At 37.3% G+C, this 16,625-nt stretch overlaps 1 protein-coding gene across 2 annotated transcripts in view; it reads right to left on the bottom strand.

Moving 5' to 3' along the window:
* Positions 1 to 16,309, bottom strand: part of LTN1 (listerin E3 ubiquitin protein ligase 1) — a 31,974-nt gene extending 15,665 nt beyond the window's left edge. The window contains exons 1-16 of one of the 2 annotated variants that reach the window (XM_080343582.1): positions 16,199 to 16,309; positions 14,467 to 14,670; positions 14,043 to 14,141; positions 12,772 to 13,002; positions 11,943 to 11,995; positions 11,318 to 11,498; positions 10,492 to 10,665; positions 9,244 to 9,434; positions 7,811 to 7,958; positions 5,457 to 6,239; positions 4,914 to 4,955; positions 3,708 to 3,900; positions 2,926 to 3,165; positions 1,612 to 1,765; positions 1,179 to 1,329; positions 256 to 457 (exon numbers count right to left, since the gene is read on the bottom strand). In XM_080343582.1, the coding sequence (XP_080199708.1) occupies positions 256 to 457; positions 1,179 to 1,329; positions 1,612 to 1,765; positions 2,926 to 3,165; positions 3,708 to 3,900; positions 4,914 to 4,955; positions 5,457 to 6,239; positions 7,811 to 7,958; positions 9,244 to 9,434; positions 10,492 to 10,665; positions 11,318 to 11,498; positions 11,943 to 11,995; positions 12,772 to 13,002; positions 14,043 to 14,141; positions 14,467 to 14,670; positions 16,199 to 16,240 (3,088 nt within the window). In that variant the 5' untranslated portion in view covers positions 16,241 to 16,309. The remainder of the gene's footprint in view (positions 1 to 255; positions 458 to 1,178; positions 1,330 to 1,611; positions 1,766 to 2,925; positions 3,166 to 3,707; positions 3,901 to 4,913; positions 4,956 to 5,456; positions 6,240 to 7,810; positions 7,959 to 9,243; positions 9,435 to 10,491; positions 10,666 to 11,317; positions 11,499 to 11,942; positions 11,996 to 12,771; positions 13,003 to 14,042; positions 14,142 to 14,466; positions 14,671 to 16,198) is intronic. The other variant, XM_080343583.1, reaches the window with a different exon arrangement.
* Between the last annotated feature and the right edge of the window lie 316 nt (positions 16,310 to 16,625).

Genomic DNA, 16,625 nt, shown 5'->3' with positions numbered 1-16,625 from the left:
TCTCCAAATTCAAAGTTCTGTTGAGATATCATGTATATAATCACAAAAGGTCCTAGAAATATAAACACTATGCTTATGCACACTTACACTTTTAAAGGTGAACTCAAGAGAAGAAAAGGAAACAAAAAAAAGATAAAAGAATGATTTCTCATACCTATATGCCAAACCTTAACTACTCATTTCCTAATTCATTTTCAATTCAGGTTACGACTACTATAAAATCAAATTCCTTGAAGTTTTACCATTGTAACTTACTTATATTGTCAATTTTCTTTCTCTCTGTATCATCATTTCCGTGGACTACGCCATTTTCCAATACAAGTAGCACCATTTTACTTAATAAGGCTGAAGTACACAGATGGCCTGGAAGTTTAGTTGTGCCACACAGCTTGACACATGATCCCAAAGGCTCACAATTCATACTAAGCCGTCCTTCCAAAAGAGGTTTGCGTATCCACTGTAATATGTGCATAAAAAGAGTATGTACAAATAATTGATATTTTAATGGTGCATAGAACAGCTATGATCTGTTTAACCTTGAAAATTCAAAATTATTAAAAAATAACTATGAAAGATATGAATTAACACCAAAAGCATAAGGGTTAGGATGACACACTCCAGCATATTAAAAAAAACTAAATACACAGCAGTAACTTGAAGCTGCATTGCTGACTCAAATAAATATGTATCTATAGAACTCCATATATTTTACAAGAAATACTAGGGTTACTGAAGGTTGGTGGTTGGACAGGAAATTTATGTCCTTCACTACTTCCACTCTATGTATATCAGCTTTTTGCTGACAGTCAGTACACCATGTTTCTCTGCAGATATTTGTGCCTTTCACAAAATTAATCTTACAGAAGAACTAACTTAAAAACACCTTCATGATGCGTACTCTGTCAGACAAAATTCCTGAATTGTAAAGTAAGTTCTTAGTGTTCCATGCAGAGAAGGGTAATTTCATAGATTTTTGTTTTCTCTAGTAGTACTGGATGGGACCATAAACATACAGATTTTGTCCTCTGCCATGGACAGAGGCTGAAAAGAACCTTTATGCAGACATACGCGTATTCATAACTGCAGTGCCATGTCAAAATAAAGAATGTTTATCACCCTGAAGGACAGACATGAGGTAAGGTTGACTACCACGTGCAATTCCATTATCATTTTCATACCTCGGTGGAGAGAGACTCGTGCAATTTCCCCCACTCAGTTTTGCTTGGCGTGACATGCTCAACATAAGCTCCCACAAGATATCCAGACTGTCCATCCTCTTCTATAAGCTTAGACAACAAATCACTAACCGCAGAGATCAAAACCTGAAGGCTTAAAAAAGGACAAAACACTGGAAACAAGTTTGTATCAATGTAAAATAAAGCAGTTTGCTTTTACTGGACAGTGCCAATGCTATATACCTTGTACCAACGCTATATACATGCTATACCAATGGCATTTTAAATTATGCTCTATGCCACAGTCCTCACCTCTGGCAGGCTCAAAAAACTCTCAGTAAGACAGATGCCAATTAAATCAAGAAAAGTATAGCACTGATCTTAGCTTGTTTTGGAGAACAATATATTACAAAACGGACATACACATTATAATTACCTTTTAACATCCAAAGAGGAAGACTGAATTTGATTCTTGACCCACAGTGCAGATTTATGCAAAAAGGTACTCTGTTTCTGCATACTCCGAAGTTGACGCACAAGTGAACTTACACCAGACATCCAGGTGTGTTTTAATTTACATACAAGTAAATCTATTGTAGGGAAAAAAAAAAAGACAAGCAAAACCACCACAAACAGGTAAACTAAAATTACAACCTACAGTAACAAACATGTGTAAAGGTCCTAGAGCAGGAAAAGAATTCTCTTTTCCATGTGGTTACATGCAAGAACTATTAAGAGCAAATATACACATTTCTTATTGTAGAGCAATTTTAAATTAACTCTGACACACAGGTAATATTTTGAGGGTAAAAGTGATGTTTCTGTTATCTACTACAACATGTTCATACGGTCTTCAAAACCACAGATCTCTCTAGTACTGAAATACTGAACATTCACACCATCAATACTCATTTGCAAAGCAGCAAGGGGTTTCAGGTTAGTCTTCTACGACAATACTGCAACATTTCCCTTGTATCTATGTCAGTAAATGCATATACCAATTTAACACACTCAAATTCTGCACTCAAAGAACATAAATCAGGATCTCAGTCTGAAAATGAGATGCTGGTGGAGATCATAATTTGGTGGATCATAATTTGTCAGAGCAACTTGACCAATATAAATGGTTTCAGAATAAATATTTGTATCTTTAATGAAGTGATCGCACACATTTGTTCATTTGAGAAAAAACTTCTTCTCAGTGAGGGTGACAGACACTGGAACAGGCTGCCCAGGGAGGTTGTGGAGTCTCCTACCCTGGAGACATTCAAAACCCGCCTGGACATGTTCCTGTGCGACCTCACCTAGGCGTTCCTGCTCCAGCAGGGGGATTGGACTAGATGATCTTTTGAGGTCCCTTCCAATCCCAAACATACTGTGATACTGTGATAGGAACCACACACTGTAGAATGAGCAAAAAAATGCTCATTCTTGGTAGTTCACAGACCTTAAATAATTTTTGTAACACTCTAGAAAGTGTGGAATACCACAGCCTTAAAGATAGCTGAAGCACAGGGATACTAACATAAAAAAGTTGAAAATCCTTGTAAAGATGTACAGGACTTGATGTGTAGTAGTAACTACCAGCATTGTAAATTAAAGTACAAAATTTGATGTCAGTTACAGCTGCAAGTGCTCATTGTGAACTCAATATTCTACTATATCCTTGAATCTGTTTCATGAAAAAGAAGAATATAGATTTAATAATCAACTACAAAAAAGTTTGGTTGAAGCTGTTTTTCAAAATTACCTGTTAAGTGTGTAGCATCCTGCCTCTGAGCACACAATTGGAAGATGGTAAGCAGCAAGTCTTCAGAGGATGGCATCAGTAAACACCCTTTAACTGAGCTGAAAAAGCTTGAAGCTACATCGCAGATGAAAGATACTGATGGTTCAGTATTTCCAGCTTCAGAAAGATCCTTAGCTTTTGACAGAGCTGCTTGAAGTTTATCAATAATCCTTTCAACAAAAGTTTCACCAATCAAAGATTCTATTGGGGAGAGGAAAAAGCATGCTTTGCTTAGATTATAAACATCATTCAAATACATCATATTAATATGTACTGATTTGGGTTTTATTTATTAATTATAATAAAGTGCAAAGCAGTTTCAGTGTAATGTATACCTAAACTCTGTAGAATAAGAACGAGAAGTTTTTAAGGTAAATTTCAGATATTTTACAGCACACCAGCTAACAAATCAAACTTACTTAAATTTTCCTGAAGTTTTCCAGACTCACAAATCTGAATCTGTTCTTTAAACACTTAATTTTGTTTAGCAAAGCAGACCAAACAAATTGCAATGTCACTGCTGCAAGTCAGCATTTACAAACTTAAAATGAATATTGTTAAATTGGTCAGGAAAAAAAAAGAAAATAAAAAAAAGCCAACCACACAACACAAACCCAGAAACATAAGAAAGCCTACATGTCATAAATTAAGTATTCTAGAAGATCTCAAATTCCTTTCAGCCCTCTACAAAGCATAAGTGAGGTATTTACACTTCACGAACTCCAAAGAATAAATATGCTTACCATTTTTTATGTGTTGTGACAACACTAAACTCAGGAGGGTCCACCTTTCTGAAGAGGATGATTCCGATGAAGGGGCTATAGATTTTAAACCCAGGTGACAGAGGTCATCTGCCAGCATTACAAGTTTTTCTCCAAGTGCATCTCCTTTCAGCCAGTCAGAGACTAAGGAAAGTTTTGTTGTGCTTGAGCATGCCTGAGTCACAAGAAAATAATTCTAATAAACTTTTGAGGGTTTTAACTTTTATTACTAACTAAACATAAGATTAATACGTCAAACTTGCACACACAGAGTAGGAACCATATCATCTGTCATAAACAAGAAGTCTCTAGGTGTTTACATCTGCAACAATCCCGCCAACTTTCTTTTTGGTCAGGGACAGCAACTTATGGCTAGGTCAGACCTCTACTTTAGAGTGAAAGAAGTCACCTTCTGAAAGCTCTTTTTCCTTTTCTCCAACTATAGAGCCCAGGGAATGCCTACACTGGAGTTACAAAGACAACTTCTGGATGACCAGGTTGACCAAAATAAAATCTATTTAGAACATAAAATCTATTTACAGCATCTAAATTTGTCTAAAAAGAAATGCAAGGTCACAAATCAGAAACACATTATTTTGGTAATAAGCCATCGTAAGTTATGAAATCATAAAAATGGAGGATGCTTAAAATATGCAGTATATGTGAGGAAAGATAATACGGTCAACGCACTGGATAATAAATCAAGTGCTGGGAGTTCTTGTCCAAAAATTTGTAATAAACTTTATATTTCAACCCAGGCAATCACTTAAATGTCAGTCTCTCAACATCCCACATGAAAAAATGGCAAACTATCTTTTCTTTGTAAGCATGATGTAAGGGCTATGACAGAAATAATCATTTAAATTATTGGTCTGATACCCAATTCCATTCCCTCCAGCTTAGAAAGGATGACCAGAAATAAATCGGGAATCCCCCTGTCTCAAAGGGAAATCTGACCAAAAAACTGAACGGACAAAGATGCCTTTGTCTGGTATCATTATTTCATTTCTGTCTCCAGATTGAAATGCAGTTAAAACAAACAAGACTCTGAAACTATTATTACAAGATTTTCAAACAACGGAAATTATTACTACTTAAATTTTTAAAAAGTCATTCAGACGCATGTAACTCTCAAAGCTAATAAAACATTCAGAGCTATGAAAAACACAGAGAAGTCTTAAGAAGCACCTTTTGAATTAACTGGAGAAAAATAATCCATCGCAGATCCATCTGAAAAGAAAAAAAAAATACTATAATATTTAACAAATTATTTGCTGAATAGGAAGTATTTAATATCATTTTAAGTGTTTGGTTTACAACTTTGTTACTGAAACAGCAACTTCTGCTTAACCTCTGCAGAAAATAAAGTTACTGATTATATTATTTTTGGCTTCCAAGTCTTTACCATACAGATCAATAAGGGACTGTAATTGTAAGAAAGGCCACTGATGACTCGTATGAAAGCACAGTGTATAAAAAAGAACAGAGAAATTCTGATGTACTTTTTTTTAATGACTTATACCATATACAAATGGCCATATGTCATAACCTTTCACCCCAATGCTGACATGTCAAACTTTCCTAAATCTGCCTTCCTTACACTGAACATTCAAGTTCACATAGAATATCTTCCATTCCACAACCCCAAAATAAAGTGATTAACCAACCACAGCCCACAAAAAGAGTACTCACTCTGATAAAAGCTAGTAACAAAATGTACAAGATTCATACCTTCGTTAAATCATCAAGAATGATTTTCCTTTCATCATTACTGTTACAACAATTAAGCACACTGTACAAAATATCAACCAGAAAATGGGTGTCTTTCCTCCAGTCTTCTTTCAACCAACTTATTAAATTCATATGCAGAAATCGTACAGATGGACTTTCACGAGCTTCAGTTTTGTTTTGGGATTCGTCTTGAGCAGAGCTTGTATCATTTCCCTGCTCTAAAAGTACTTGAAAAACTCTGTTTGAAGAAAATGAGTTGAGCAGGGCAGAGAGAAATTTCAAATGCTGTTCTGACTTCTGCTCATTGACATACACAATACTTAGTTCAGCAAGGCTGCAGACTAAGTTCTCTAAAGGTTCTTTCCTTAGAAGTGAAATATGTTGCAAATCAGCCTGTATTTCAGAGTCACTCTTTCTCACTTCTGTGAGCTTTCCATTCTCTGAGTCCCTTTCAGATTCATCCTCATCTGTAAATCTGATTTTTAGAGATTTTCTGTTGTTTGGTTTTGTAGCACTCTTTGGATTCTGAAGAATTTCTAGCATTCCAGATAGAGCAAACAATGATTTCTCATCAGCATCCAACGTATCAACATGAAGTATACACATTTTTAAAAGATGGTCCCAAAAATCTGACAACAGTTTCTGGAAAACTTCATCTGTGCCATCATCATTGGAGATTTCTGCTTTAGCTTCCCAGGAGCTCAGCGTTTCTGCTATTTGATAAAATAACGGTCCATTCTGTAACCTGGGCTCCTTAAGTACAGCATCAGTAAGAGGAATTAGCTATAAAGACAAAAAGATTATTAAAGAACAGTGATCTAACTAGATGATTGTTTTATTCTTTATAATACCAGGAAATTCTATAATTTTGAAGAATGTTCTGGAAGCAATTTCAAAAACAGAATTACCCATGCTTGAACATTTAATAAAAATATATAAGGTGAGGTGCCTCTTTTTTTTTTATACAATTTGAATTGCATAGTAAAAGTCATGATTTTATAGGAAGGAAAAACAGAATGTTCTGGTTTCAGCTGGGATGGAGTTAATTTTCTTTCTAGTAGCTGGTATAATGCTGTGGTTTGGATTTAGTATGGAAGAAAGCTGGAAATACACTGAAGTTCTGTTTGTTGCGGGTAGTCAAGGACTTTTCAGCTTCCCACGCTCTGCCAGGTGCACAGGAAGCTGGGAAGGAGCAAAGCCAGGACAGCTGACCCCAAATGGCCAAAGGGATATTCCTCATCACATGATATCATGCTCAGTATATAAACTGGAGTTGGCCAGGGGAGCAAATGCTGCCGCTCGGGAATGGATGTGGTATTAGTGGCGTGGGTGGTAAGCAACTGCACTGTACATCACTTGCACTGTACATTACTTGTTTTGTACATTCTATTATTATCATTATTTCTTCGTTTGCTATCCTATTAAACTGCCCTTATCACAACCCACTGGTTTTTGTTTTCTCCCTCCCACTTTTGATTCTCTCCCACATCCCACTTGGTAAGGGGGAAGGGTGCCTCAATGGCTGCATGGTACTAGTTGCTGGCTGGTGTTAACCCATAACATTGACTAAGTTCAGTAAGATTATTTTTTCCATAGAATCTAGTGAAACTTTCAACAGAGAAGTACATTCTCACAGAACTTCGTTTTTCTTAAACTCTGAATTGTTAAATATACCCACAACGTTATTAAGTGTCCTAGTTTTGTTAAAAACAAGTTTCTCTTTCAGTGAATTTTGCCTGTCAGCTAAAGCCTTCATATTAACTGCATTTTCCTGGAGAACCAGACACATGTTTTGGTAAAACCTAGCAATGGAATGCAAACTTATTGATAAGCATGGATGGACATCTCGCGAGAGGGGCGACGAGGAACAACTGACCAACTGTGTATAACATTCCATTCACGTGAATACTTCATATAAAATGGGAGATCACAAGGATCTCGGCCCTTCTTTTCCCTTTTCCGTATGGCCAACATTAGGAGAGGACCTTGCTAGTCGTCCCTGTGAACTGAGGCCTAGTGACAGACTGAATCCAGCTCTGGTTGGCTGTGGAGTCTAATCCAGGACTTTGGGTGCTGGCTCTGCAGTTGCTGAGACTTTCAAGATTGGTTTTGTATATTTTGTATTATTTTCTCTATTCTTATTAGTAGCATTAGTAAAACATCTTTAATTTTTTTAACTCTCTTCTCTCTGTCCTTCTTTTTCTCTCCCAATCACCTGTCCTGAGTGGAAGGGGGGAGAGGGAGGGGCAAAAGGGGGGAGTGGGGGGGGAAGAGGGGGTTAACAATACATCTGCCAGGGTTTTATTGTCACCCCGCAACCTTAACCCTCGACATTAAGTATTTCTAATAAATACCTGGTCATATATAAGCATTTGATGAATTTGTATTTGATCATCATCATCATCTATTTTCTGTAGCATGGCAAAGCGCAGACATTCCATAAATGCAGTTATAATCGCAGAACTTTCTGAAGGGCTGGTTATTGCTCGCTCACTAGACAACCTGTTGAAAGGCAACATCAGAGGGGAGCACACTCAGTCATCCATGCTTCTGAGAAATCCATTATGTACATGACGAATGTCACCTTGGTTATGTTGTTCTTATCCAGACAGCACCAATATGAGAATATAGAATCACAGAATCACTCATAAAAGTCAGATCAAAACATATTCGATAGGACATATTTAAAGAGTCAAAAATATTAAATTCAGGCATTTAATATAACTTATATTGAAATAACTTTTTCATCTAGTTTTAGCATTCATTAAAAAAAAAATCTATATAAATACAGGAAACATATCCAGTGAAGCACACTGTCTAGTGTTTCCGCTCCTTGTAAAAACTCCTTTGCAATTTTCTACACAGACCACAGAGGTTTAGAGAAGTCACTTTCTGTCACTACAGAAAAAAGAAAAACTAAACCAAAAAGCAACCAAAGGACAGTTTCATCATAGTCAGTTTGAGTCTAAGCAACTCCAATTTGTTTGCTTTTTAATGACAATTAGACCACACAAATTACCATATAAATACTACAACCATTTTACTACTTGTAAATGAATTCTATACACTTTTCAAAACAATCCATACAAAACTCTCCTCTCCAAGAGCTCCGCTAAAGGCCGTGTCAACGTCAATTGATAAATTATTTTTGTTTAAATAATTGCAGTTTAGTCTTTCGTAAAATAACTTATATATGCTTTTGAGTACACAATGCACATGCATCTATTTAAATCAGATTTGGTAGAAAGTTAGGTTTGATGTATTTAAAAGGCAAAAAACTATAGCAGTTTCAATCATTCAAAAATCAGTATTCCAAGAATTAAAGTTCCTGCATATAAGAAATTTCACAATTATAATGGTGATCCACAATAACCTCTGTAATAATTAAAGACTTGTGAGAAGAGCCCAATATCTTCCAATCCACTCTTACTTTTAAATTAATTTCCCATTTTGAAACTTATGGAATAAACGCAAAGCTTTGGCAAAGAAAGATAAGAACGCTTTAGGTAAAGAAGATGTAACAAAACAAAAAAAAGGCCGAAGGTTTAAGAAGACAGGGACAGCCACAAAGGACTGACTCTACTTTTGGATATTTAAAAGTATTTTGAAAATATTATTTTCAAATAACATAGTGAAAACAGTCTTTTCTGAACTAAGCAACTAATGTGTATTTAAATGTCTTCAAGCCAAATTTGTTATCTTTAAATACTTCAAGAAAATTACTTCTCTTATTTCCAAACGTAAAAGAGACTGATTTAAAAACAAACAAACAAAAAGTGGTTCATACCCTTGAATTACAGAGCTGAAAAAAGTTCTGAAATATTCCAGCTTTGGTCCTGCAATGCCAGGAGGTACCTTGCTAATGAACGGCAAGAGATTTGGGTATATCACGGCAGCTAGTCCTCGTCCACCTTCTCGAAGCACTGTCCATAGCTTTGGTAGAACTCCCTTTTTGGCATTTACATGACTCCAACAGTCCTGCAGAAAAATACACGTTTACTGTAAATTAAATGAGCGTATGTTGACTTGGAAGATCTCCCAAGTTAGACATTCAATTTACCTCCCAAAGTTGTATCTGAAAGAAGTTATTGGAAAATTTAAATTCACTTGCCACTGTTTTTAAAAATCACTTTCTCCTTATTTCAGCCTGTGAGTTTAAGAAGCTAACGTGACAAAACTGTTTCTGTATTGTTTAAAATCCATGTACTTTCCTTGTTAGCAAACTGCAATTGAAGGCTTCTCTTTAATAATGCTTTAAGGATGCCTCATTTTTGTGAGTGGTCTTGTATTTAATTCTGAGTTCTTATTATCAAGAATAAGCAATGATTTCAAAATTCTAACTTCAGACACATCACTAACTTCAAAACTTCCCTCAAAAATTTTCTGATGGTTACAAAATACCTTGGCATTTTCACCCCACACCCCAAAGTTTTTTGTCGTCTGATCTCATTTATCATAGTTCCAGATAACTATACTTATAGTAAACTGAACAAAGATCTTTTTTTTTCCCCCCATAATTTTTTACACTTTATACCAGGAGGTACAAAATAGATCTGCATCATTAAACCCTCAAAGCATCCCAGTCTATGGCAACACCACTCATACTGCTAAGAAATTCAAAGCCAGTATTTCACTTAACTTTAAAAAACAAACAAATAAACACAAGCACCAAAACAAAACAAGAGCATTAAATTAAGAAAGCAAACCAAAAACGCACTGCAGGTAAATTTTGTAACTGTCTTTAACCAAGAAAAAGGTTGTAAGTATTATTTTACTTATTAGTAATGACTTTTAATTGAAGGGATTCAGGTTAACTTAATTAAACTTATAAAACAACTCTGATTTTCAGACATGCCGGACATAATATATTTGAAAGTTACACTGAGGAAGGAGCAGGTAGCATTGAAGAGTTCGTATTATGTATCATAGAGAAAACCCGGTCAAGGTGTTCTTCCTAATTCTACAAAGAGAACAACGGCACTTGTGAAAACTTAAATTCGAGTAAAATATCTGCCCTATAGATTTTCCACATTACCTCAATAGTGGCAATAGTATAAAGTACAGCTTCCCAAAGAGCAGGACACACCACTGCATCACTGTCGTCAATGCTGAGAAGAACAGCAGGACAAACTCTTGGTGCTTCATTTTTCACCAGCTCAGGCAAGTACTGGCAAAAGGCAGAAGTCACCTCAAAGAAAGCTGAGCGAACCTGACAAAGGCCACAGAAAAACAAAATTTTAGTCTAATGACAACACTGTGTCACTACTTGTAGTTTATAACATTCCTTTTAAAGTCACTGTAACTTCCAACATGCAGTATTTTATAACATCAGCAAAGATTTAAATATTATTACAAATAACGAAAAATAAATTATTTGATAAGCCTGTTTAATATTTTAAAGTAACTTATTTGGTGCAAAATGCTTATAAAAAAATATTTTAATATACTTCTCAAAAGACATGTTTCCCCCAAAGCGCCTTAAAAGTTTAAGAAAATAACACCGGAATCAATTCATCCCTCTATGCACTATTTGTCTTAGCAGATCAAAGACCAATAAAATAGTTTAAAAAAATAAAATCCAAGAAGCACTAAGAACTTTGACAAAGTTTGTCCCTTTTAATAAAAAGGGTAGATTGCCAAGAAGCAGGTGATGGTGACACGGAAACAAATGATTAGTTTATTGGGCAAATTTTAGAGCAATATTGTCTGTTTAAGGCTTAGAAATTTGAAGGCTGTTACAAACGCATTTCAGTGAAGTACAGTGTTCATTCTTGTAGAATCCAAGTAATTAATACTTTTTAGCTTCAGTGTATTATCTTTAACTAAAAACAATAAAAATAAAGAAGAAATAAGAAAGTTACCTGTGGCATGCTGTGTTTGCTGTATTTCCAAAATTTGTTTTGGGACAGAAGTGACATTAACTTTTCCTCCAATGAATGCATCTCCTTCTTTGGCAACATGCTAAGCAACTTTTTTAAAGCTAACAAGGAACAGGTCAGAATCCGGAAAAATTTGGCTTCCCTTTCTTCCTCTGGTACAGTTCTCAGGAAAAACAAAACAAAACAAAACAAATTAAAGTGAATCATAAATAAATCAGTGGGTTTATCAAGCTCTTCTAAACTGTCTAAATGTATGTTTTCAGTTTTTCTGTGTTCTTTTGATTTCAGATGCCAGCAATGTAAATATGTAAACTTTCCATAAGTTCTAACACTACCAAGTTATACTAAAAGGTTTTAAAAAAGAGAGAGTATCAAGTCATCTCCCAACTATTCAAAAATGCTACTCCTAAAAGAGCTGAAACAAGAATTAGACAACCGATAACACTTTCAAAAGCATATATACTTTAGTTCCAAAGAAAGTTGCTGGGATCTGGACTCAAATAACTATTCTGCCTCTCGAAACAAAGTTAAATCCACTACCTCCAGGGATAGAGAACCCAGTACAGACAAAGACTTAAACCATATACATTAAAGTAGACTGACATACTGGGGATCACTGAGTGTATCAGGTGTTTCTTTCAGAAGGTGATCTTGAAGTACCTAAGGGGAAAAAAACACATACATACACATGAAATCTAATATTTATATGTGAATAATATAGTCAATACATTATTTAGAAACAGCTCTACAATTAAACTCACAACCTCTGAGTCAAGTCTTTTAAACACATTTTAAACACACTAGTGAACACAAATATAATTTAACTGAATGTCCCTGAATGTAGCAGCAGTAGCACTGTTTGAATCAAAACTGCATAATATTTTGTAAATTGCAGTCATATGACAACAGGCTTCTGGTAAAAAGAAGCTAAACTGAGACAAAACAAAATGGTTAAGTTTGCATCTGATGGGCCACCAATGCAAACTTTCACTTTTTTAAATTCAGTCAACTCAGTTTTGTCTATGACAGGCAGAAGAGCATTAACCTCGGTCAGAAATAAAGTTGCAGAGCATCTCTGAAACACTGCTCAGCAGTGTTAAATCCTCTACCACTGCAAATAAACTACTCCAGCATCATTCTTCCATCTGCCAACAACATTATGTGATGACTGAGCATCATTACATAGAAATGTGTACAAGAAAATTCACTTCATATTCATTCCTCTGGTTCCAGTCATTCTAACCCCATAAAAAAAAAAAAAAAAGAGGATGTGTCTTTGCCTCAACCTTCTCTCCCCATTAGCAGGAACAAAATTTCAGGTCAGAAAGAAATCTAACCAGAAGAACAGATTGGGGCAGGATGAGTTTATAATTTGTAATAAAAGTTGACATATACTCAACACAAAGCTGTAAAGAAGTACATAAATATAAACTCACATTAAGAATTTCATCTTTACAGAATGCTAAGGCTTCAGGTTGTTTGCTTGAAAGAAAAGCTTTTTCGAAAGCTACTTTTGCAGCAGAAGCAGCAGGGGAGTAAATGTCACACTGAGCAATCAGCCAGTATCCCATGATACTTTTTAAGTAAGGAGCTAAGTGTTTCTTTACTTTAAGAATCAGTTGTTCAAAAGATTGCTGAGTTGCTTCTCGAACACGGCGATCATGATCCTGTTAAAGGAAAAAAACAAAAAAGAGAAAAAGGTTTATCCGTTTAAGAAATGTACCTTTGATGCCAGGTACTTCAAAGCAGAAGTGATGAGAGAAAAAAAAAAAAAGCTGTCTCTCAGCCATTTTTGCAATAAATCAGGCTACACGGATTTGAAAATACACAACAATGACCAAAAAAAAAGTCTTTCTATCCCTAGAAAAGTGGAGAGTCCTAACTTAGCAGCATCATATGCCTGATATGTTGTACATTCAAAATTGTAACCTTTTCCTGATACACCTATCTACAGTTCTATTTCCATGTAATACAAACATTTAACAGAAAGACGAGAGGCAAGAGAAACAGGAAACACTGAAGACACTTTTTGGATTAAAACAACCACAAGCCTACACAAACTGTGCATCATTATCTATTATTTGTGTATGAATTGACAACATAATGACTTTCTATGCTCTTGTCTCCCAAAAGAAATACCTATGAATTGCTCTAATGGATCAGAAAAGTTATTCTTTTTGTCCTATATCACGTTTCCAACAGTAGACGGTCCAGATATTCCAGAGATATATTGAGTGTATCACAAAATTATGAACTATCTGGTTATGCACAATCTTTCAATGTTTGGTGCGTTATTGAGTGGTTTGTTTTGATTCGTTTTTTAATATTAAGTTTGGCCAGATAGTAGTCCTAGGTCAAATAGATATATAATGATGTTAAGTGAACAGTACGTTCTCTTTAACTGTTCTGGAATTTACATAAAAGAACTTCCAATGAGAAGATATACCTTGTCATCTCTTTAACACAAAAGTCTAACAAATACCTATCTCCATCCAGCAAATAGAGCCCAGGCATCAACATTCAAGATTCCACCCACAGCCAATACTGAAACATCTCCACAATAAAGAACACTACTTTCCTTCAACTTCATGCTTTTCCTAGAACAAGTCAGTAATTCCAACAGTTAGAAATATCAAGAAAGACTGCCTTAAAGGTTTTCACAGGAACTATCCAGAGAAGTTTTTAATTTAGATACTTGAATACTTACTAGTGAGATTTTACAATAAATTCTTGGCCAGTAAGGAAGAACACCTTTAACAACTTCCACTTCTCTTTCCTTGCACATTGTCCCAAACTCTTGCATAGCCTAAAATCAAGATATCGAGAGCATGATTTAAGAAGTCAGATACATAGGTTCTGTAATTTACCGGCTTCTATCAGACATTGCAACACTCTTTCAAAAAATCAATTAATTTCTTGCAATTAAGCGTCTATAGAATTAATTTATGAAAGCTCTGTCAGCATTGCATGATGGACCTTTTACTAAGTGCTCCAAGATACTTTCTGAATTGCAGTTCCAGCAAATTTAGCTACATGAAATCAGTTACCTTGATATATTCCTCTTCTATCCTTATGAAAAATGTACTGGTTTCTAACAAAAGAGTATTATAGGGAACAAAGGATACACCTACTTTTAATTTTGTTGTGATATCCCTTTTAGAAAGTTTTCGCAACACCATCCGAAAATCAGCATCCATAAGGCTGTCTATTTCCTCTGCTCCTTGAACTGCAGGAACATATCCTAGATCACTCTGAGACGTTCCAAAGCCAATAAATCCAGGCACTGTTCCACGTTCTTTGGCAAGGAGCTCTGCAGCTTGACCACTGCTAGAAGGCTGACAAAAATTGTGGACAGAAATCAGTTATCTATTTCAGTCATTTTATTTTGCACACATCATGCATTTCAAACAATGATCGTATTTATACTGTGTAATTAACCTTCTATTTAAAATGAGGTCTCACAAAAAAGGCCTCCTATGCTTTAAACATAGAAGTTTGATCTAAAAAATTATTCTTTCCTTTAGAATCAGCATTCCCTTCTCCCACAATTATTTTAATTCATTAATACTTGTGGAAAGTTATATTGTTTTTATACATACACAAAAAAGTGTAACAGAAAAGTCCTTCTGTAAGTGAATAAATTCTTAAACATTTATGCTCCTTTACTACTTCTGTTTTCACTGGTTCTTCTCATGTTATTGCATATGGACCAATACAGCTCCCAAGGAATACTCTTTGTATCATTGGAAAAAATAATAACACACACAAGAAAAGGACACTACCGGCAACAAAGGGGCCAAGAAGGATTTAGAGGAATGGCACAACATGGTACATATGTAGCACAGTATGATACTATCCCATTAGTGTTACAGTGAGTGTTCTGGAGTTCAGCATCTATTCTAGCTTGCCCCAGTTAAGTCAACACCTTGCTCATCATAACAGTGACTCACATTTATGTCAAGCACATTCTTTTAAAAAGACTATTCCAAAACCAACTGATGTTTTAATGTTCTCTGTGATACATTATAGTCCAAACACCTTTTATTTCCTAATGACAGTTGTTTTGTGAGCTTTGTGTTTGGGCTTTTTTAAAGTAATGACAATTTGCCGAAGTTCATCATACTCTTCTGATTTTCTTGAGGTACATAAGCCACATTTTACCTGACTACTATATCTACATATTAAGCCACTTTTTCTGTATGTGAAACCTCAGCTGTAAGGACACGCTTCTTTGTGTTCCCTCGTCTTCTGTAGACGCATGAGAGAGAGAAGATTCATAGCAATTACACAGTTCACCCACACTTCTCCCATCCTGAGTGGGTGTCACATATGACAGATGCTACCCCACTTCAGACACGGTGGCAAGACACGAACAGCAGACAGGTGCACCCTAAAGGCTCCCCACAGGAAAATACACTAAACGCACCCACCGGTACCTCCCTGAACCTACACCCGCGGTGGTTTTGCTGTTACACCCCCATACCCTTGCCCCTCTCAGGCGAACGCGCACCAACGCCCCACGCAGTTGCGGCCACACGCCCCTAAACCACGGGCCCAGGCCAGGAGTCGCCCTCGACGCGCGGCGGCTTCCCCAGCCCCAGCTACCGCAACCGGGCCCGAAGGCAGCACCACCTCCCAGCGGGGAACGGGCTTAGGCGGCCCACAGCCCCCTTCCCAAAGCACCGGGAGGGGGAGGGCAGCCTTAGCCCTCCCATCGGTGCCGGAAGCCCCCGCCCTGAGGCCCAGGCCCGGGCCCCGCCGCCCTTCTCGGCCAAGCCGCCTGCCGTCCCCGCCGGAGCCACCGGCGGAGGCCGCGCGGTACCCGGGGCCCACGGGCGCGGCAGCCCCGCGGGGCGCGCCCACCTGCAGGTTGCCCTTGGTTCGCTGCTTGTTCTTGCCCCCCATGGCGGTGGTGTCGGCGCTGAGCACCGGCCGAGAGCGAACAGCCGCACGGCCGGGACGGGGGAGCGGGGCGCTTCCGGAGGGCGGGGCCGGGCGCGCCGCGCCGACGTCAATCCCACGGAGGCCGGCGGGTTCCGCCGCGCTGCCCGGCCCGCGGGTGATGGCGGTGCCCGGGGGACGCGGCACGCACGGCCCCGGCTCCTCGGAGCGCCTTTGGGAAAGGTGAGCCGGTGCCCACGGGGAACTTGCGGACGGTTTCAGTAATCGCCAGCGCGCTGCCGTGACATGTGACGCTGGTGGAACGTAGCTGAAATATCCTTAAAACTTTGCATTCACCGATAGAGTGTAAAAGTGCGGAAACTTGCAGCACATCCTGGGGCCTTTATTA

Source organism: Nesoenas mayeri, assembly GCF_963082525.1.
Source record: "Nesoenas mayeri genome assembly, chromosome: 1".
In the NCBI taxonomy this organism is placed as follows: domain Eukaryota; kingdom Metazoa; phylum Chordata; class Aves; order Columbiformes; family Columbidae; genus Nesoenas; species Nesoenas mayeri.
This window is presented reverse-complemented; position numbering and strand designations above follow the sequence as displayed.